Genomic DNA, 23,439 nt, shown 5'->3' on the forward strand with positions numbered 1-23,439 from the left:
TTGTCATTTTTAAATGTTATATAAATAAAAGAACTTTCACCTGAAAAGCAATGAAGCCAAAACATTACATGAAAATGTTTAATTCCCTTTTGAATGTGTGTTGAATTTAATACAAATCAATGAGGCATTTTTCTAGGCCAAAAGGAACCAATGTTACATTTAGAAGGCAATTGACTGCATAAAAAATATAATCTATACTATATTTTTAAAAAGAAATTCAAAATCTGATTCTATGGTTAAAGTGGTATAATAATGTCTTTTTTACAGAACAAGACACCACAATAAAGTAATGGCACAACAAAGGAAGTTTTGTTGTTTTTTACTCTTTGTATTATCTTCATATCCCAGTAAAAAATAAACTCTTTAATAAATAAATATATATAATAAATATTTTCAAATTGAAAGTGTATAAATAGGTCCATTCTTTTAAAAAGTGTTCTGTCTTGGTGTGGCATGTTTCATAGTTCATGTTTCACCCAGGTGGTGTTCAGTTTTTTTTTTTTCTTAAATCATATAATGCCATAACCTGTGAATTCTACAAGGTCCTCAGAGTTTATGTAGCAATGATCTTGACTAAGTCAATCCATTTCTTCAACATGAAGTCTCTATTTTTAACATAAATTTTAAAGTAAACATAATCCAGAGAGGTGAGGCACCAGCAGCAACCATGTGAGGGTTCCCATTATCCACAATTTAACAGATTTTTGGCTTCAGTCTACCAGTAAGGACTAATCCAAAGTATCTAAGGGAACTTAATCCACTTATAAAGAGTGATCATGATCTATTTCTAGTCAAGATTTTTTTTTTTGATTTTTTTTCTCAATATTCTTTCCAAATCCAGTCTCCCAGTAGAAAATAGACTTCAATATTCTGAATGTATTCTTGGGTCATTATTTTATGATGGGAACTATGAAAAGAAAGAATGGTTGTGGTTTGACTCTTCCATAATGTCACTATCCCACTTCAAGTGTACATCAGTAGGTCCTTGTACAATTCTGGAACTCTTTCTGGATCCACTGGTCTAGGTAAGAAATGTGTAAATTTCTGATGCCTTTTGGACCTGGCGCCATCTCTTGGAGTTCCGTCTTTGTTAAGTGCCACAAAATACCTGCGGCCAGTGTCTCCATGTTTATATATGTTAGATGAATAGGTGTTATACCAGTTCTCTTCAAACTGCTCCCTAAAGATGCATTCGGAAGTAAGTTTCTCCTGAAAGAGAGAAGATAACTATTATTTTTTTAAATACCTTTGAGATATTTTTTGAAATTGCCTTTGAGATAATTTCCTTACAAGTTTCAACTCTATATTTTCATTTATTTGCCTTGTCAAAGAACGAAAAAGGTTAAATTGGTTTTGCTTTATTTTGTTTTAGTTCATATGTCATCTCTGATTCTTAGTGCAGGTGACTTCATCTGGCAGTGTACTTTAAAGTAGCAGTCCCCAACTCTTTGGCACCAGTGACCAGTTTCATGGAAGACAATTTTTCCACGGACCAGGACGGGGAGAGGGGATGGTTTCAGGGTGATTCAAGTGCATTACATTTATTGTGTACTTCATTCCCATTTTTATTACATTGTAATATATAAAGAAATAATTATACAACTCATCATAATATAGAATCAATGGGAGCCCTGAGCTTGTTTTCTTGCAACTAGACTGTCCCATCTGGGGGTGAAGGGATGCAGTGACAGATCATCAGGCATTAGATCCTCATAAGAAGCATGCAACCCAGATCCCTCGCATGCACAGTTCACAATAGGGTTCATGCTCCTATGAGAATTTAATGCCGCCGCTGATCTGACAGGAGGCGGAGCTTAGGTGGGAATGTGAGCAATGGAGAGTAGCATGTAAATTCAGAAGAAGTTTCGCTCACTTGCCTGCTGCTCACCTCCTGCTGTGCAGCCCAGTTTTTAACAGGCCACAGACCAATACCAGTCCATGGCCCAGGGGTTGGGGACCCCTCCTTTAAAGAACTTTCAGTCAAATGTCAATTCCCAATTTTATTTTCAAGTACCTAATAAATACGCTGAATTTTCTCATGTCCCATATTATCACCCTACTACCACCATCAGTACCAAGCAGACCTGTAGTTTATCTTTTTCCATCATTAGATGCCAGAGTTCTACCTATCAAGCCTCTACTCTCACCTTGGAGCATTTCAAGATCTTGCTAAGAACCAAATTCCAAATTCATGATCATCACTCCAAATCATATACCTTCTCTTTATGAATTTACTAATTGTTTGATGATATGTTCTCCACAATTTTTTATCTGGATCTTTTACGATTAAGATAAAAGCCCAATGATTTATTGTCTTTTCAAAATGGACTGTATATTGTCCTAAGTGATAAACCACAGTTGCTTTTTTTAAATCCAACATACACATGAAGATTGTGTGCATGTTTTTTGTATTGCAATTCTATTAATTTTATTGTAATTCTATACTTATGATTATTACACATTGCATTGTTTTTCTTTGTTCTGAGCTGACAGGAAGCCTAGAAATAAAAAGTTTTACCCTTACAAAGGACAAATATTCATCTACTTCAATATCATCACCAATTCTTCTCAGTGTATATTAAGACTCTAGCTGAATATTGTGGTTCCAGTTTTTTTAAGAAACTTTTTAAGAAAAAAAAGTTACCAGATAGTGCCATCTGCTTAATCATACAAAGTCAATTCTTCATGGAAATAATTACAGAGACTTCAACCTCAAGAAGAGAGTTCACATAAGAAGAGGAGTGGGATACTGGCATACATTTTTATCTTACCAATTCTTATAAAAGCATTTAAGCAACTGTGAACAAATGAAAAAATGTTAACAATGAAAGAGGAAAATCCATATTGTGCTGTAAGGTAGAGTGGGATATCATCCTGCTATTTTAATTCTTGTGTTGCTATTGCAGATTTGTTCTCAAAAACAAAAACAAAAAACTTATACTGATGAAATATTAACCTGAAAAGTATAACTTAAGTGGCATATTTAAACATTTATAGTAGACCCACAGACGTGCACTCATCCCCAGGAGCAACTTAAAAATTGCCCAATACAACTTTGAATGAGCCCATGGCTACTGTAATTTTCAAGACTACAGGCATAGAAGAACAATGTGTTTGCCATCTTCTCCTGTTACTTGCAGTATCCCACAACTTTATTCACTTATTTCTTAAATACAAAGGTCAGTAAGTAAGTGACGTATATTTAGCTGTGGAAGATGATAACAAGTAGACAAAGTTTACCTTAAATAAACATAAAGGTGAGACAGTTTAACATGGCAAGAAAAAAATATTCTCCCATTTATCTCTGTCTCTGGAGGGAATGATTAAAATACCGAGAAAACTAGAAAGACTCAAGGTAATGTATAGGAAGAACTAATGAGCTGAAGGTAATAATGGTTGGGGGTTTTAAAAATATAATTGAGTTACTATACTATTGCCCAGACACATGGAAATGTAGCAGGATAGATTTCAATTTCTACGTAAGTACGTTTTATATACTTCTACCAGACATTCTTGGTAGACATTTTAATTACATAATAGTCATTATTTTAAGAATTACAATAATAATAAAAAATAGAAATAATACGTACTGATCCATAGAGTTCTCCTTTGTCATTCATTCCAAGATAGAGACCACTGTCCACACCTCTAATACTGACCAGTCCCACTGCCACACTGATGAATTCCAAGATACCTGCATATGTAAACAATTCATAAAAACACCATGTTTTGTATTTATGAATGAGCATATGACTAACAAAATCTTCCAAACAGTAGCGGTAGTCGGCCATTATTGCCAAATATAATGATGTATGTGTAAAAGTCCTTTGTACAATGGAAACAGCTATGCAATTGTTTTATGACAGATAAAAAAAGACAAAAAAACGAAAAAATTGTTCACCACGGTGAGACAATCAAGTATAAAGGGGTTCCCAGAGAACCTCTGACCGGCCTGCGTGCTGGAACAACAGGATGGAGCCTCGGAAAGTTGATACCCTTTGCAGCGGGGAGGAGCCTGGCCTCCCCTGTAACGGGGTGGTAACCTAGGATTCAATCTGTAAGATGGGGGCCTGTTAACAGGAACCTCTCTTGCTTTGCTTAGTTTTTTTTCCTTTTTGGCCAATAAATTCCATTTTTCTCACCCTTCTATGTGTCCATGAGCCTAATCTTTCCTGGTCATGTGACAAGGACCTCTGCTTTTAACTGAACTAAGGAGAAAGTACTACAACAATGGTATAATGTGAAGGGTGTGAAACCTTACACCAGACTGAGCTAGGTTTGAATTCCAGTTCAGGAACTTACTAACTAGGTTGAGTAGGCAAGTCATTTGTCTTCTTTGAACTTTAACCTCCTCATATGCAAAATGGATGAAATGCCTCCCTAAAGGAGATGGGTGAGGACTGACACATTTAAGCATTCAACAAATGGAAGCTATTATTATCATAAATTAATATATAATAGAGGTATTCTCAGTTTTCCATGATCCTGTCAGTTAATTATAACCATTTTCTATTCATTGTTTTGTTTTTATTTACAATAAATCAAGTCAATCTGTTTCTAGGAGCAGCAGCATCCCTTATTGGGTATAACAGTGTTTTATAGTCAATAAAGGGCATTTGTTTGTATTTTCTTATCTGGCCCTAAAAAACAAGCCCTTAAAATAAATAGGGAAGATATTATTATCCCCATTTTACATGTAAAGAAACTGAGGCTCAGAAAGGCTTACTGACTTGCCTAAGGGACATGATATTTATAATTGGTAGAACTGACATTTAAACTTACATTCTTAGCCCTAATCCACTGTTTCTACTTCAGGATACTGTTTCTTGAGGACAATACAGTAGTTTCAAGACTTTATAGATTATATAACATGCTATGTTTCCTGCTATGTAATTTTTAAAATTAAATTGTATAGTTCAGAGAAGAAAAAGGACTTTATGATTCATTAAATATGATAGCCAAATATAATAAATTAGCATGCAAGTAGATTTGCTATCAATAACTTTCTGGAATTATTTCCATTTATCAGTAAACTGGGATCAAAAACTCTTCCCTAAATACACCGATACACCACAGTTTAAAAAAGAAAAACTTAACGCCTCCCTCTGAATCACCCTTTTTTTTTCTGCACACACTAAACTTTGGACTAATGCCTTTGTCTCATTCTTCCCTCTTCGACTCTGCTGAAAAAGCATAGCTGTATTTTCTATGCTTGGCACTGCCTTCCTCAATAGCATTCTACCTTCACCCCTTCACCCCATCCTGAGCTCTACAAACAGTATAAATGTGTACCATTTAGCCTGACTCTTGCTCTTAAGTCATTTCTTGATTTATTGTACAAGTTCCTGTTTGGACACGTGATACTCCCAAGGCCAAGGGAAAGTACAGAATCTGACTATTTGCTGATATGCAGGGCTCTATTCTATCCAAAGCCTAATTCACTCTTTGTCAGAAACAGAGATTCTTAGCAAGACAAATGAGCTCTTTCAAACTATTAGGAGATCATGTAGAACACTAGAGCTATCAAGGATCTTACAGCAACAATACACTGCTAAATAGTCTATAAGTGGCTTGAAAGAGCCAGGATCCCTCATTGAAAGCCTAAGGCCTAAGAAGATAAGATACAGCAAGAAGGCTTAGGACAGCCATCATAATGACAAATACAGAGGTGGGGAGTGAAGGAAAATCAAACTCACTGCCAAGTTCGTTAGCAAAAGAGTCCTGCCAGAAACAAAAATATAGGCCCAAAACATAATTGGTAGAAAATATATATATTAATGTAATTTCATTCAGGATATAATTACAAATGTATAATTACTTTGTATTGAATGTTACATTCAAATTAAAAAGTGTACTGTGGTTGAAATGCAACTTAATTCCCTTTAAGTATCTGATTTACATTAAGATTCTCTTGTCTTTCAAAGAACAGGAACTGATTAAGTGATTAGAATGTAGAATAGAACAAGTTTTCAATTACAATAAAATATGGCTTTAATTTCCATATAAGCTAATTATATAACAAATCTCATAAAGTGTTCATTTTTCTTGGAAAACTCAGAGGTAAGCCACCTACACTTTAATTGTTATCTTAATGCTGTCATCTTGCTAAAAAAAATGTAGCTGTAGAAAGACACAAGATTATTTATGTTCTTAGAATAATTATATGCAATAGTTTTAACTTTAGTAAACAACACCCAAAACCTTATATATAACCAGGCATAAATAATTTTGCAATGGCTCATAGGACTGATGGGAAAGAGGTTATGTGTTTTGTGTGTGTGTTCCTCTTAAAGATTTTAGTCACACTTTTAAATTCTGATCCTTTTTCTCCTTGAGGAAATAGTATACCACGTAGTAATTTGTAATCATTTGATTCTTAAATGAGATTTGACAAGTCTTCCTTACTTATAATATGAGGTAGCAGCTAAGCTAATTCCTTTACAAAGAGTAGACATGAAAAACTTTCCTTAAGAGGTAATCACAGATTTTAGATAGATTTTCTAATGTCCAGTGTCCCATAAAAAGACTTGGAGGTACTTTGTTTTTCTGGTATCACTTTCAAAGCCAGCCTTTTTAATAATCATAATAAACAGGTGAGTCAACCCACAATGCAACCACATCAGACAAATCTATGGAGAATAGGGGAGAATAAAGGAAAAGCCTTTAAAGAAATATGTTTGATCTCAGGCTAAACTTTTTTTTTCAGAAATGATTCCATGTTTACATATTAGGTAAGCTGTTCCTGCTGTGTACTACTGTGCAGGAAAACTCCATTATAAATACAGAGATAACTAATGGCCAAATTAGTATAAAACTGGCCAAAAAAAAAAAAGTTATTTCCTTTAACATCTCATATAGCCATCCTTGAGTTTTCAAAACTGTCACCCTGACAGCAAAGATAAGAGTTTAAAAAACATAATAATTTAATAATTAGTAACTGAAGCACTAGCAAAAGAAGCCAAACATACAGAAGCACATAATGTTACATAGGTTGAACATAAACTTTCTTCTTACCCACACTCCCTTAAAGTAAGTTATGATGTCTAAGATATTGAAGGCCACTAGGATGCACTACAATACATCACAAGGAGGCCATTCACTCCCAGACTAATCTGGGTTATCTTCCTTTTTTTTAACAGTATTTTGTTCCTATACATAGTCTCCCACCATAGAGTGACCTACACTGGCACAAATTTAATATGTCAATTTTTTTGCAGCTACTAAATAATTAACACAAATTTAGCAAAAACAAAATGTGCTAGCAAGATGATAATTCTGATATTCAACTTCCATTCCTAAAGAAATGCCATTAAATGCCATTAATGAATGTTATCAAGTCTACAAATATTTACTAATCTCTCCCCATAGGGTCAGTCTTATAAACAGACACAAAGCAAAAGAGGCCTTTTTTTGTTTTGTTTTCTGTCACTGGGGAGATTACAGTTTAATTACAAGTTTCTTTTTTTTTGAGACTGAATCTTGGTCTGTCGCCAAGGGTGGAGTGCAGTGGTGTGATCTTGGCTCACTGCAACCTGCGCCTCCTGGGTTCAAGCAATTCTCTGCCTCAGGCTCCCGAGTAGCTGGGATTACAGGTGCCCGCCACCACGCCCAGCTAATGGTTTTTTTTTTTTTTTTTTTTTTGTATTTTTTGTATTTTTAGTAGAGACGGGGTTTCACTATCTTGGCCAGGCTGGTCTTGAACTCCTGACCTCGTGATCCACCCACCTCGGCCTCCCAAAGTGCTGGGATTACAGGCATGAGCCACTGCGCCCGGCCACAAGTTTCTTAAAAGTAGAATTTCCAAGGCTACACTGTGTATGGCAGGTGAAATTCTGACTATTACCTAAGCTTAACTTCTACCTGCTCTACCTATAAGTATTATCACATTTGTGTTTATTTCTAAAGCTTTCTGGTAGTTGGAATATTTTTCTGTAATGAGCGCAGTGAAGTCATCCTTAAAGGCAAGAGAACTGAGCCACCTGGTGTCAGCAAAATTCTTCAGAATGGAAATCTCAGGGCCATGCACGGTGGCTCATGCCTGTAATCCCAGTACTTCGGGAGGCCGAGGTGGGAAGATTGCCGGAGGCCAGAAGTTAGAAAATCTCAAGCCTCCTCAATTTAAAAACCACTTTCTAAAAGTGACCCCAGGTTGGCTACTAGGTCATGACACTCTTGACTGATAGTCAATGGGAATTTGGAAGAGATCAGTGGAAGCTGCAAACATGTGGGTTTTTAAAAGTTAATTTTCTAAGCCTTTAAGTGCTACCAAATGACCACCACATGCTTATTTCTACATCTAGAGTTACAAATGCCCCCTCGAACTAAGATTTACACTTCTCCAAAGTTTTAATGAGTCCTGCAAGTCAAAAAGGGAATAATTATAAGAACAAGGGGGTGATGACACGATAAGAGAGGGCCATTCAGAGATGGGGTGGATTCTCAAAGAACTCCGTAGCGCTACGGATTGTGGCTGACAAATAAATGGTATCTTTTTTAAAAATAAAATGAATTTTTCCAATGATGTCAAAAGTTTGATGATCAAAAATCCTTTGAGATTGCTGGCAGGTTAACTAATAGAATGGAAACTTCAGCTATGGGGAAAGATCCTGGGATATTAGAACCGGAGAGCACCCCATCTTTGTACAGAAAACTAAGCCTCAGACTGATGAAAGCACTTTCTAGTTACACAGCTAGTTAGGAAGTCATTAACAGGAGAGACCCTCCCGATCTAGTATCTTAACAGACACTGGCCTTAACAATCATTCTCTTGTTTCTTTTAACCCCTTCTCTTCCCAGGCACTGCTGGAGGTATTCTGAAACACGTTGGTCTGTGTTCCCACCCATATCTTCTTTCGCTTTCCCATTTCCTCTTTCCTAAGGTCAATACCAAGATCCTTGCTTTCAGGTTGCACAATTTCTAAAGAGGAGCTTGGCTGAAGAACTAGGCATGCTCAGTAGCCGGGTGGTCTTCCCCCTCCCCCACCCCTCCCCCCCCTTTCCTTTTCTTTTCTCACCCAGATAGAACTTAGGAGCTCAGGGAACCTCAGACAGGTGAGCCCTACAGTAGCGAAGGTGCCCACGGAAAGTTAATCTGCTACCTCTTCAGGTGAACATTTGCAGGTCTCTACGTAGACACGTAAATGCTCGCAATCCATGCCAAGAGCAGCCTCGGGTGCATAATCAGCTGCATAACTGTGGGGCATGTTTGAAGAAGCCCAGCGCTTCCTGCTGTTAATTTTTGTAAAGTGGACGGCATGGGGGAAAATGAGAAAGGAAATCGGAGAAAAACATACAAGGATTTTTTTTTAAACTGCCTGCTAGGTAAGCAGTGCAAGAACTGTGATGCCAACCAAGTGCACCAGGTCTTGGTGTCCCTGGCAGCGGGAAGGGTAAGGGGAAGGCAGGAACGAGCTTGCGAAGCGCCCATCCTTTCTCCTCCCGCCCCCAGCATCTGGAGCTGCTGCCCTGCTAGAGGCTGCGGCGACAAACCGGCAGGAAAATTTCTCCCCGCGGCTGCTCTGGCCAGCCCTTCAGCCCCAGCCTGCATCTTGCACCGGATGGGTCCAGGGGAGCTCCGGGCTCCGCACAGCGCTGACGCCCTTGGCAGGCAAAGAGGGAGGTGCACGGGGAGGGGACGAGGAGCCGAGCTGGGGCGCAGATGGGGGTGGGGTCGGGATGCTAGTACGTACCGAAGAGGCTGTGGTCCTGCCGGGTGCCCTGCACGCTGCCGTCGGGCAGGATCTGCAGGTGGAAGCCGGTGCGGCAATAGAGCTGCCGGCGGCGCAGGATGCCGTGCAGGTGCGCCAGCTCCGCAGCCCCCGGCCCGCCGCGGGCGCTCCGCTCCGCCGCGCCCCTGCGCTCGCCCAGCAGCGGCGGCCGCTCGCCGGCAGGAGGCAACAGGAAATGCGAACCCACCTGCTGGCCCAAGCCCTCTAGGCCGCCCAGAAAGCCCCCGACTTCGGCTAAGGGAGCCATGGGTGGGGGGGAGATCCGGAACACAAAAGACCCCCGAGTAAAGAGTGTTGTAGGGGTGGGATGAAGGTGGATAGAGAAAAATTATAGCAAAACGAGCGCAAAAAGTTAAGGCCCGGTTACTCCTCTGAGGTCGCTCCGGAGGGACTTTGCACTGAAATGGCAGGGAAGCTCTCACTGTCTTGGAGCGATCTTCTCTCCTTGGGTAGGTGGGAGCCGGCTGCTGGCTCTGCAGAAATATCTATAGCTGCCGCAGCCAATACCAGGACTAGGGCTGTGGGCTGGGGCTCCAATTCCGCAAACTGATCAGATCAGAGTCCTGTGTACATACACACCGAGTATATAAGCGGGTCCTCTTGACATATGCTAATCAAGTCCTTTCATGCGCGCTGGGGAGGTTCTGTTTGAAATCTTAAACCGGTCTCCTCTCAACACGTTTTTGCTCTTCGGAAGTGACCAAAAGGGGCCCTTGGCACTTCTCCATCCATGCCCTCGCAAAAACCATTCCTGCACTTGGCCAAAGCCAGCCAGCAACTTCGAGGAGGTGCAGTCGAGGCCCCTCTTTGGGGTTGTCCTTGGGACAGCGGTGATGCTGTTCAGCTGCGGCCGTGCAACCGCCTTTGATGTGAGCTTTTCAGTGATAGATCGCCGCTAAAAGGAGCCCAACTTGGCAGGTATATAGAAGAAGAGGAAGGGAGGAGGGAGGGAAGGCGGGGAGAGAGAGAAAGAGAAGGAGGGCATTGGTAGGAGGAGGAAAGAGAGAAAAGGAGAATTGGACTCCTTGGGAGCCTGCAGTGGACAGGTGCAAAGAAAGGTAAGCAAGGGAGAAGGAAAAAGGGCGTTACCTGAGGCTTACAGACCTGCCCAGACACACATGAAAGAAAAATCAAAGCTTTGACAGTTTAACTCACTAATTTTAAAACACTAATAAAATGTACAAGCATTACTCCTTTCTTTTATCATTTAGATGGGGGATTTTCTTTACATAATCAAGGTTAGGTAAGGAACACCCTCCCTCCCCCTCTTTACAATTTCTCTTTAATGTTTATCTTTACTCAGCACATAATATAACCAAAATTGCCATATATATATATACATAATACACATATGTATTTTTAGTTGTGTGCTAAGGTCATGAACTTCTAATTAGTGTAAAATAATAATATAATCACGAATCCAAGGATTTAGAGTAAATCCAAATAGGCTGGAAAGAAATGATTTACATCTCTACATTTTGCCATGAATAGAAAATGAATATCTGGAATATTGTCATAAATGATGAGTGGCCTCTTGGGCCCTTATACAATCTAAGAGCACTTTCCTGTTTTTCTTAGTTGCGTTTTTGTAAAAGCTAGATTTTTTTGGTTTACATTTTAATTATAAAATCTAAAAATAACTAAATGGAAATAGTCTTGAGGCTTGATGTGTTTTGAGACTTCAAAAGTTACTGGTAAAATTGAAGAATGCTTGCGCATATTTGTAAAATCAAAAACCATGGAAGCCAAGGAATTAGATACATGTCCATTTAAACGTTGAAACTGGTTTTGCACCACTAGTTAAATTCAAGATCTTTTTGTTAAAATTTTTCAGTGGTAGAAGAGTTGAGAATCATTGGGCAGATTTATGCTTCCTCTGAGTGAAAAGTTTTAGGGAACTGATGAAGATTACTTTCTCAGTCTTGTTTCATGGTCTGTTCAAAAAAAGCCTAAACCTGGGAGCTCAGTTGGATTTGACTGGTTTATTTCATTTGCTCTGAAGGATTTTTTCTAATTAATTGGCAGGTGCTCTAAAGTGGGTATAGTTACACATTTTCATCACTACAGGCCTAACTACTGACCCTTGTGTAACCAAGTTATAAAAGAGTTCTTAAAGCAAGTGATTTACCGTTGATAGATATGAAATAAAACAAAAACAGTGGCTAAAACAATAAACAGATAAATCACTTTAGAAACGTATATTGCTAAGTCTGTTTTAAAGGTTGTACCAGGTAAATGTTATATTATTTCACCTTTCAAATAACAGCAGTCTGTCTTGTGGTAGGACCCCAAATCCACCATAATCAAGATTTCAAAGCACATCTGTGTAAACATTATCACATCAGTGTAAAACATCAACCAATGAGCTTTTACTTTGAACCAAATCTTCTTAATTGCAGTGTTAAATCAAAGAAAGTTAGATCAAAGTTGTGTGAATCTCATAGCAGGATAACTGAAGTAGCCAGTACATCCACTGATCACTTTTAAAGAGGAGATACTTAAGTGTTTTAAACTTAGATCAAGTGCCTTTTAATGAGGTTTGTTTCAAGGTCCAAGTTCTGTGCAACATATAATGCTGTTAATTATTCTACAATGGAAATATATTATCATCACCTGCTTTTAAAGGTACTAGTTCAATCTACAAACTATTTTCCCACATGAACACTTTAGTCCTGCTGTATGAGCTATAGCTCTTAGACTGTTCAAATCTGTTGTATTGCTTATATATATACAAAAATATGGGGAATTTCTTATTAATAGTCATGAAAGTTTAAATACTTTCATAACAGAATCACCTTCTCTTTGTACACCTTGGTATTTACACGTGTATTACCTTATTTGATCACCACAATGGCCATATGACATAGGCACATCCTGCTTTATAGAGAAAAAATATGGTCCTAGATCCTAGTTTAGTCCAGAGTCCAACATCACAGGCCAATTTCCTTAAATTCTCTAAATGTTTTTATTTTCTCTTTTGTAAAATAAGGATAATATAACTCCAGCCTAACTACTATGCCTAGAGTTGCTATGAGACTTAAATGTAAAAATATATTGGAAAATGGTTTTAAAACTATAGTTTTCTATGCATAGAATATGCTAGAAAACTCTAGTTGTGAAAATTTTTGCTCTCTAACTTAACAAATATAATTGGTCTGAAATACAAAATAAATCTTTTTTTCCCAAACCAACCCTTTAATGTGTAAGTTTTGAATGGTGCTTAATGCCGTTTTATAAAGGACCAGACTAGAAACAAAAAGATAAGGATTTCTTTTGTTTGCACTAGTCATGTGACAGGAAAAGATAACACTAAAGATTTTTTTTTTTTTTTGCACATGCTGTGATGATATCATGGGAAGTTAAATAATTTTGAAGAGTGTTTTACAAGAGTGCATTATTCAACTTTTAAGTATACACTGCAATCTAATCAACTTTACCTATGCTTCCTAGAGACCACACTTGCCTTGCTGTTATACAAATACGTGGTACAACTTCTACTTCCACAAAATGTAGTTAGAGTTTTCCAGACTATATAATCCCTATATAGGTTTTCAGATGATATATTGTCAGGAACCTTTGTTTTTACACATGAGGAGTTCATACCTTTTGATGGTACCACATGTGTTCAATTTGAGAAAAAGAAATAGAGCTGATTTAATAGTCATGATATACATCCCCAATAAAATAAGAGTATATTTGCACATTATTCATTATTTATAATTACAAAATATTAGCAACAACATAAATTTCCATGCATAGGAAACTGAATAAATTATGGTACATTCACACAATGGAGCATTATACAGCTGACAAAGATGTCTATGAACAAACATGGAATATTTGCAGGATACACCGTTAAGTGAAAATAGCAAAGAATATATATAGTGTCTGCCTTTTCTGTAAGAAAGAAAAAAATGAGAAATGTCCACATGTGTATGCTTATTTATTCTAAAAATAAACACAGAATGGATAACCAAAAATTAATGAACTTGGTTACCTGGTTAGTTGGTTACCAGGGGATGGATATGAATGGAGTGGAAGGGATGGAGGAGTGACACTCGTCTGAGAACTTTTTATAGAGTTTTGACTTTTGGAGAAATGTTAATGTTTTACATTTTTTAAAAGTAAAATAAAAAAATGAGAGAGAAGTGGGGATGGAATAAAACCAGGAGCAAATGAACCTAACTGTATTAAAGTGAGTAATATAACCACACAGAAGGGATGAATAACATATTTAAAAAGAAAGAAAGAAAGAAACTCAAGTAACTATCAAATTCTGTCTTTTGATGATATAATCAAGATCTAAAGAAAAACCACATAAACAAATCTCGAACTTCAATGAGAAAGATTGTTTTCCTTAGTAGCAAGGGTTAGATTAGTGTATTGTAGAATTGAACAAATGAATAAATATATTGAAGATAATGAGAGCTAGGGGTTTCATTATTAAAGAATAGAGTTCTAATATGAAAAGAAGGAAGATTGAAATGAACCTTGTAGTGTTTAATTGGAATTGCCGCTATCAGTATTAATCCTTGGTGCCTGTGTGTGTGTATGTGCATATCTTATCCCCGTGCACTAAAAGGGCCTAGAAGCAAACCTCCCAAGTCAATGAGCGTATCTAGCATCTAAGCTTTGGTTTCTCAGTTCAGTCTCCTACTAAAATGATCAATGGAACCTTGGAGAAACGTCTGGTTCCAGGACTGGGGCATTATTTTTTGTGCCAGAAGGCAAGGAAGTACTAAAAAAAAAAAGAGAGAGAGAATAAGGACTTGTCCAGGGGACATAAGCCAAATCTGGGACAATTTGAGCATCAAAATAAATAATGATAGGAACAAGTTATTTATGAAATAAATAAGAACATTTGAGTGCAACTGTTGATGTACACAAACTACCAATCAAACAAATTAATAAGGGAGAAGGGAAAACTTTTTCTCATGGCAGAATACCAACTAATAACATTGAAAGAATGATAGAATTAGAAAAATGACCACTTTGCATGCATCCTAGGGTCATTGCTGGTCCAGACAAAAACATAAATGCATGCTAAAACTTGTGGATAAAAGTTTGATGAAGAAGAATCTTTATTACAAAGGGAAAAGAGTAACTTTATAGTGAATTAATCTAGTGAGTACAGTATTATCTTAACCACATAATAAAAGTGAATAACAGTAATGGGACAAGCCAACCCCATATGCCTCTTCTTACTCTACGAAGAATACAATGTCACTTACGTGTTGTTCCTACCAAAAATGCATAATCTGAATCTAATTATGAAGAAACATCAGATAAACCCCAATTGAGGGACATTCTACAACTGGCTGTGCTCTTCCAAAATGTCAAAATTAAAAAAGACAAAGGTTGAAGAACTATTCCAGTTTAAAAATGACTAAAGGCCAGGGACGGTGGCTCATGGCTGTAATCCCAGCACTTTGGGAGGCTGAGGCGGGCAGATCACTTGAGGCCAGGAGTTCGAGACCAGCCTGGCCAACATGGTGAAACCCCGTCTCTACTAAAAATACAAAAATTAGCCAGACATGATGGTGCATGCCTGTAATCTCAGCTACTCAGGAGGCTGAGGCAGGAGAATCGCTTGAATCTGGGAAGCAGAGGTTGCAGTGAGCCAAGATCGAGCCGCTGTTCTCCAGCCTGGGTGATAGAGCAAGACTCTGTCTCAAATAATAAAAAATAAAAAGGCAACTAAAGTGACATGAAAACTAAATGTGATAGATGATGTTGGTATAGAACCTGAACCAAAAAATAATAATAATAATGATAGAGAACATTATTGAAACAACTGGCGACATTTGAATATGGAGTGTGAGTTTGAAAATAGTACTAATAAATGGTGCTACAATAATTGGCTAGCCATATGCAGAAGTTTAAAGCTGGACTCCTTCCTTACACCACATACAAAAATCAACTCAAGATGGATCAAAGACTTAAATGTAAAACCTGAAACTATAAAAACCCTGGAGATAACCTAGGAGATACCATTCTAGACATAGGACCTGACAAAGGTTTCATGATGAAGATGCCAAAAGCAATTGCAACAGAAACAAAAACTGACAAATGGGACCTAATTAAGGAGCTTCTGCAGAGCAAAAGAAACTACCAACAGAGTGAGCAGACAACCTGTAGAACAAGATAAAACACTTGCAAACTATCCATCCCACCAAGGTCTAATATGCAGACTCTATAAGGAACTTAAATTAACAAGCAAAAAACAAAAAGCCCATTAAAAAGTGAGTAAAAACGATGGGCATGGTGGCTTACACCTGTAATGCCAGCACTTTGGGAGGCCGAGGTGAGCAGATCACGAGGTCAAGAGATCGAGACCATCCTGGCCAAGATGGTGAAACCTCGTCTCTACTAAAAATACAAAAATTACCTGGGCATGGTGGCATGCGCCTGTAATCCCAGCTACTCAGGAGGCTGAGGCAGGAGAATCTCTTGAACCCAGGAGGTGGAAGTTACAGTGAGCCAAGATTGCACTACTGCACTCCAGCCTGGGTGACAGAGTGAGGCTCCATCTCAAAAAAAAAAAAAAAAAAAAAAAGTGAGCAAAAGATATGAACACTTTTCAAAAGAAGACATACATGTGGCCAAAAAACATACGAAAAAATACTCAGCATCACTAATCATTAGAGAAATGCAAATCAAAACCACAATGAGATACCACATCATACCAGTCGCAATGGCTGTTATTAAAAGGTAAAAAAATAACAGATGCTGGCAAGGTTGTGGAGGAAAGGGAACACTTATACATTGCTGGTGAGAATGTAAATTAGTTCAGCCATTGTGGAAAGCAGTGTGGCAATTTCTCAAAAACCTTAAAACAGAACTGCCATTAGACCCAGCAATTCCATTATTGGTCATATAGCCAAAGGAATATAAATATTTCTACTATAAAGACACATTCACATGTATGTCCATTGTAGCACTATTCACAATAGCAAAGTAATGGAATCAGCCTAAATGCCCGTCAGTGATAGACTGAATAAAGAAAATATGGTATATATACACAATGGAATACTATGCAGCCATAAAACAGAATCAGATCATGTCCTCTGCAGCAACATTGATGGAGCAGAAGGCCACAATCCTAAACTAATGCAGGAACAGTAAACCAAATATTGAATGCAGGACCCAAATACTAATGCAGGAACAGTAAACCAAATACTGAAAGCAAATACTCAGCTTTTTACTGAGTACACATGGACAAAAAGAAGGGAAGAGCAGACACAGGCACCTACTTGAGGGTGGAGATTGGGAGGAAGGAGAGGATCAAAAAACTACCTATCAAGTACTATGCTTATTACCTGGGTGATGAAATAATCTGTACACCAAACCCCCATGACATGCCATTTACCTACATAACAAACTTGCACATGTGCCCTTGAACCTAAAATAAAAGTAAAAAAAAAAGATAATAGTATTGTATCATTGTTAAAATTCCAAATTATGATAATTGAACTGTGGTTACGTAAGGAAAAGTCTTAAGAAATACAAAATAAGACTTTATGGATAAAGAGGCATGATGTCTGCAAAATTATTCTTGAATCACTCAGAAACCATATATATATGTGTATATATGTGTATATATGTATATATGTATATATATGTGTATATATGTATATATGTATATATGTGTGTATATATGTATATATGTATATATGTATATATGTATATATGTATATATGTATATACATGTATATATGTATATACATGTATATATGTATATATGTATATATGTGTATATGTGTATATGTGTATATATGTGTATATATGTATATATGTATATATGTATATATATGTATATATATATGAACTTACAGAACAAGAGACAGAGAGAGAGAGAGAGAGCAAATGATCAAGCTGAGGGAGTGAAATGTTAACAACTGGCGGGGCACGGTGGCTCACGCCTGTAATTCCAGCAATTTGGGAGGCCAAGGTGTGAGGATCGCTTGAGGCCAGGAATTTGAAACCAACCTGAGTGACACAGTGAGGCCTTCTCTCTACAAAAATAAATTTAAAAAAAAATGTTAGCCAGGACTTGGAGGCTGAGGCGGAAGAATCACTTGAGCCCAGGGTTGCAAGCCTGCAGTGACCTATGATGGTGCCACTGCACTCTCACCTGGGAAATGTAGCAAGATCCTAACTTTAAAAAAGAAAACAAAAGAAAAGAAAAGAAAAGAAGAAAGAGAAGAAAAGAGAAGAGAAGAGAGGAGAAAAGAAAAGAAAATGTTAACAATTACAGAATTTGAGTAAATGGTATATGGAGTTCTTTGTACTATTCTTGTAACTTTTCTGTAAACACGGAATTATAACAGAAGTTTTATGTATATTTTGAAAGTCGTAATAGATATTAGATGCATTTTAATATACGAGAGAAAATATAAATTCAACAGCTATTATTTAAGATAATTGTGATAAATCAGAGGTCCTGAATTTGAACGACTTGCATAGAAGAGTTGCAATCTGCACAAAAGCCCACACCTTAACCAGAACAGGCTGGGTATTTTCCATGGGAAGTATTAAGTACACATGAAAAGAGGAATATTAATTGACCATGAGGTCACATAATTTGGGGGATCACATTAAGGCAGAATGAAAATTTGGCACAAATTGAACATCTTGGCTATTATTTGCTTATTTCAGGAATGGCAGCTACTCTAATCCAGCCCCACTCTGCATTTTATCCCCCACAAAGAACAAGAAAGACTAATAACACATAATTTGATTTTGTTACCTTGCATTTTTTTTCCCTTCTCACTTTGCTAGGTATAAGCAGAATATTGATACTCACTAGTTATGAGACCTTGGGAAAATTGCATCACCTTCTTGGAACTCAGGTTTTTCCTCTAAAATTAGGATAGACACATGGGCTATCCAACTTGCAAACGTGACATAGAAATTACACGGATAAATGGGTATGAAAATCCATTGGTGCTACAACATTTAAGTGACGATTTTAATGGTGATAATCATTATCAATTTTCCCTGGGTTTTAGCCCACTTAAAATTCCATTGTTCTGCTCCAGGAAGCAAAAAGGTAAAAATGATTTGTGGAATTATAGTATCATCAAAATTAGCAACGCTCTTTATTTGGAGCACAGAAAAAATAATTTTTATGCTTCCTACAGTGAAACGTTAAATGTTAAAGTAGTATTTTGAGATGGATATGAAGGAATTAAATATACTTCTAAAATAAGCTATTTCGGAAGTAGCCTATTTTACAGCACCTGGCTAAATACATTCATTAGTGTTACATATTCCTATATATTCATTCATTAGTGTTACATATGATCTTCTGTTATTATCATTTAAATATATCATCAAATTACATGGTGTAAGTATTTTATATTGTTTTCACTGTATAAAAGAAACTTGCCAGATCACCTTAACCAAACACCTTCATTTTACAGATAAGGAAGATGGCTTTCAGATTAATCTCACCTAGTTAATGGGAAAATCATAATTGAAATTAAAATATTTCACATCTAATTCCAATGGTGTTCTCACCAAATTATGCTGCAAATATCCAAATAGTAATAAACGTTGATTCTCTGGAGCAAATGAAGTATACCTAAAAAAATGTGGTTCAAATTGACATCACTGTTCATATGCATTACTATACTTGCTTGTTCCCAGAATCAACAACCGAACAATGTGTCAAGAAAAATAATTATACGTGGCATTTTTCCATTCCTTTATTACTTACTTATTATGAATGTATCCACAATGTTATTAAGCCTCTTTGTTCTTAATTTTTCCGTTTTCAAATAAACAGTATTTTAAATTAAATGTGCTGCATTTTTCTAAAAGATAATGGCAATGTAAACATGAAAGTAGTGTTTTTATTATAAGAATTTAAAAATTAAATAATCAATATTCAGCTCTGGCCGTGCTGTGGAGGTTAAAATTTTTAAAAAATCAGCTCAAGTGCCCTTTCTAAGGGCATATAATTGCCATCAAAACTCTGATTTTTTAAAAACTGTACTCTTATAAAGAATCTATTCATGGTGAGGTACGGTTGCTCACACCTGTAACCCCAACACTTTGGGAGGCCGAGGTGGGAGGATCTCTTTAGCCCAGGAATTCAAGACAAGCCTGAGCAACAAGATGAAACCCCATCTCTACAAAAAATACAAAAATTACCTGGGCATGATGGCGCACGCCTGTAGTCCCAGCTACTCGGGTGGTTGAGATGGGAGGATGGCTTGAGCCCGGAAGGTTGAGGCTGCAGTCAGCCGAGATTGCAGCGCCACTGCACTCCAGCCTGGCCCACAGAGTGAGACCCTGTCTCAAAAAAAAAAGAAAAAAAATCTAATCATAAAATTTAAGAAGTCAGTAGATTTATGCAATTAATGTATTTGTTCATTGTCTCTCTTTGGAATTCGCTAGAAATAAAAAAATACCATTACAGGAATGGAGATACAAATGTTTAATCTATGGTAAGACCAAAAATATAGACAAATTACATTCTCTTTAAAAGTCAGAAAATGGCATCATGATTTATTAAACTACCTTGAAATTTCATTCTCTCAAGCAAAGCGATGGGAGTAACTAAAGCCTTATTTACCCATTTCTGTGTCCTAACTAGAGGCCTGAGGTAATTAGTCCTGTTTATGCTGAACTGAAATCTAGCCTTAGGCAAGATCTTCCCCTCCAGAGTTTACCCAAGTAACAGCTAGAGGAGTAGAAATAAACCTCCATCCCTATAGGGAGGTGAACTGGGAGAAGAGAAATAGAGAAAGGACTAAAAAGGGAATTTCTTAAATTTTGGCACACCATTTTGCAAGACATAAATAGCTTTCTATAATGATCTCTGGAGTAGGAAACACTAGTGCATGGGAGCTGAATAACACTTCTGAATGACAAGGCATGATTGATATGTGATTAATATGTGATTATTAACATGTGATTAATATGCGATGTGTTGCCACCAGCTTAATATGTGATGTGTTGCCAGTCACCTCCTACTTGCCCTGAAGGGGGTCTGGAGCAGATAAGACAAAAACAATTACATTACTTACTGAATACTCAGAATACAGTTTACAGAACACAGAATATAATTATTGAAATATGTCACATTTACAAGGAGTCTGGTTTGAGGATAGCCTGGGAGAAACAAACATTTATTCGTGAAGTCCTCATACTAGAATGAAGCTCCATGCAGGCAGGGATCTTCATCTATTTTGGTTTTTAACGTACATCAAGCACCTACAACAGTGCCTGGCATATTTTACCTACCTGATAAGTATCTGTTGATTGATCGTTATGCTCCTTAAGACTGTTTCAGGTATCTGAAATATTTGCTTTGATTTCTTGAATTAATGTTTATATTTCCTCCAACTAAGGATAGTTCTAAGTCGTCGGATGTTTGTTTGAAGACATAAAATGTAACTTGATTGTTAGAAAACAGGCGCTTGCTAAGAAAAATATCCTTTACCTTAAAAATAACAACCTCTCGTCATAAAGCCATGCACTGAAAGGACATTCTCTAACACAGAGTGGGAGTGGCCACCGGCCTCTCATGGGGTCAGCCACTAGAGGACGATGCGGTCACATACGCTGCCAAACCCTTGATAAGGCCAAGAGGAACCTTGATACACAGGAATGAATGCTTCTAAGTTTCACTTCTCCAGCTTCTAGTCAAACTGTTGGTAAATTCCTCATGCAAGTCTCACTTCCAAAAATGAAAAAAAGAAAGACAGCACAATTATCATGAGCAGGTCGTTAGTGAAGATAAAAATCACAGAAAAATTGTGAAAATGTCAAAGTCTTGAGGAGGAGTAAAAAGCGGCTCAGCAGATACTGTGCAGCTGTCAGGATACCGCGAAAGTGTTGACGCTGAAAATATTTGACTCAAGCTCTTCCTGCGAACAAGGCTTATAAGTTTCTAGCTGGCAATGAAATTGTGAAAAGAGTTTAAGGACAAGCAGCTGAGTCAAGTAAATGAAATGGCAAGGAACTGGATTTGGAGTAGCTTGCTGTTATACATAACAAGTAAAAAGAGAAGCTCTTCTATGAGAACTGCGTCACCTATAAAACTGCGTTTTATCAGAATCAACAACAAAAACACACCATCACATCAGCAAATAACCTCTGAATTTTATAAAATAAGAGATGAAAGGTTCAGACAGCAGCCTTTTATGACTGACTTCAGTAAACTCAGATCTGCTATTATTTCCTCAAAGTTACCCATGTAATACATGGTAAGTATTTCTAATGAGCGATTACAATAGAAACGTATTTTGCAGGGCAATCTTATTTTGATCTAGTAGATGATTGACTTGCGTTTCTGAAATTTTGAACAATAATTCAATCTATAGCTCCATTATCCTAAAGAAAGAACTTCTGTTCAGGTTAAATTTGCATGGATTCTCAGTAATTTTACAAAAACAAATGATGTATTTGTCATTCATCCAAAAAATACGTAAGTTTGTACTACACCAAAGGGAATGTCTGTGTTCATTAAAAGGCAAATATGATTTCTGTCCTCCTGAAGCTTGTAGTCCAACTAGTGGAGATAAGCAAGTAAAGGAGCACATTACATTCTAGTTGTAGTGCTATGACTGGGGGAGTTCAAGGTGCTTTATCAAAAGTAGGTAGCAGCTATTGTGAATAATGCTACAGTATTCATACACATGTCTTTATAATAAAACAGTTTCTATTCCTTTGGGTATATACCCAGTAATGAGCTTGCTGGGTCTAATGCTATTTCTGTTTTAAAGTCTTTGAGGAATTGCCACACTGTCTTCCACAAACTAATTTACACTCACACTGAAAATGTACAAGTGTTCCTTTTTCTCTGCAACCTCACCAGCATCTATTTTGACTTTTTAATAATAGCAATTCTGACTGGTGTGAGATGGTATCTCATTGTGGGTTTGATTTGCGTTTCTCTAATGATCAGTGATGTTGAGCTTTTTTTCATATGGTTGTTGGTTGCATGTATGTCTTTGTGTTTTTCCCTTTTTCTTTCTTTTTTTTTTTTTTTTTTAAGTGGAGTTTCACTCTTGTTGCCCAGGCTGGAGTGCAATGGCGCGGTCTCGGCTCACTGCAACCTCCGCCTCCTGGGTTCAAGCAATTTTCCTGCCTCAGCCTCCCGAGTAGCTGGGATTACAGGAGCCTGCCACCACGCCCGACTCACTTTTGTATTTTCAGTAGAGACGGGGTTTCACCATGCTGGCCAGGCTGGTCTTGAACTCCTGACCTCGGATGATCTGCAAGCCTTGGACTCCCAAAGTGCTGGGATTAGAGGCATGAGCCACCGCACTTGGCTGTATGTCTTCTTCTTTGTTTATTTATTTATTTATTTATTTATAATTTTAATTTAATTTTATTATTATTTTTTTGAGACGGAGTTTTGCTCTTGTCACCAAGGCTGGAGTGCAATGGCGCTATCCCGGCTCACTGCAACCTCTGTCTCCCAGGTTCAAGCAATTCTCTTGCCTCACCCTCCAGAGTAGCTGGGATTACAGGCACGTACCACCAGGCCCAGCTAATTTTGGTATTTTTAGTAGAGACGGAGTTTCACCATGTTGACCAGGATAATCTCAAACTCCCGACCTCAGGTGATCCACCTGCCTCGGTCTCCCAAAGTGCTGGGATTACAGGTGTGAACCACTGTGCCCGGCCCATGTCTTCTTTTTAATGGGTTTTTTTTTCTTGTAAATTTGCTTAAGTTCCTTATAGATGCTGTATA

At 37.5% G+C, this 23,439-nt stretch overlaps 2 protein-coding genes across 2 annotated transcripts in view; one reads left to right on the forward strand and one right to left on the reverse strand.

Annotated features, from left to right (window-relative positions):
• The window catches only part of ZDHHC2 (zinc finger DHHC-type palmitoyltransferase 2), a 721,436-nt gene that overhangs the window by 481,444 nt on the left and 216,553 nt on the right, over positions 1-23,439 (forward strand). The window lies entirely within an intron of this gene.
• Positions 68-10,290, reverse strand: FGF20 (fibroblast growth factor 20). Its single transcript, XM_054499146.2, has 3 exons — positions 9,690-10,290; positions 3,591-3,694; positions 68-1,209 (listed from the first exon to the last, which is right to left on the reverse strand). The coding sequence occupies exons 1-3, from the start codon at positions 9,973-9,975 to the stop codon at positions 964-966; spliced, it is 636 nt and encodes a 211-aa protein (XP_054355121.1). The 5' UTR covers positions 9,976-10,290; the 3' UTR covers positions 68-963.

This window comes from Pongo pygmaeus, chromosome 7 (genome assembly GCF_028885625.2).
Source record: "Pongo pygmaeus isolate AG05252 chromosome 7, NHGRI_mPonPyg2-v2.0_pri, whole genome shotgun sequence".
In the NCBI taxonomy this organism is placed as follows: domain Eukaryota; kingdom Metazoa; phylum Chordata; class Mammalia; order Primates; family Hominidae; genus Pongo; species Pongo pygmaeus.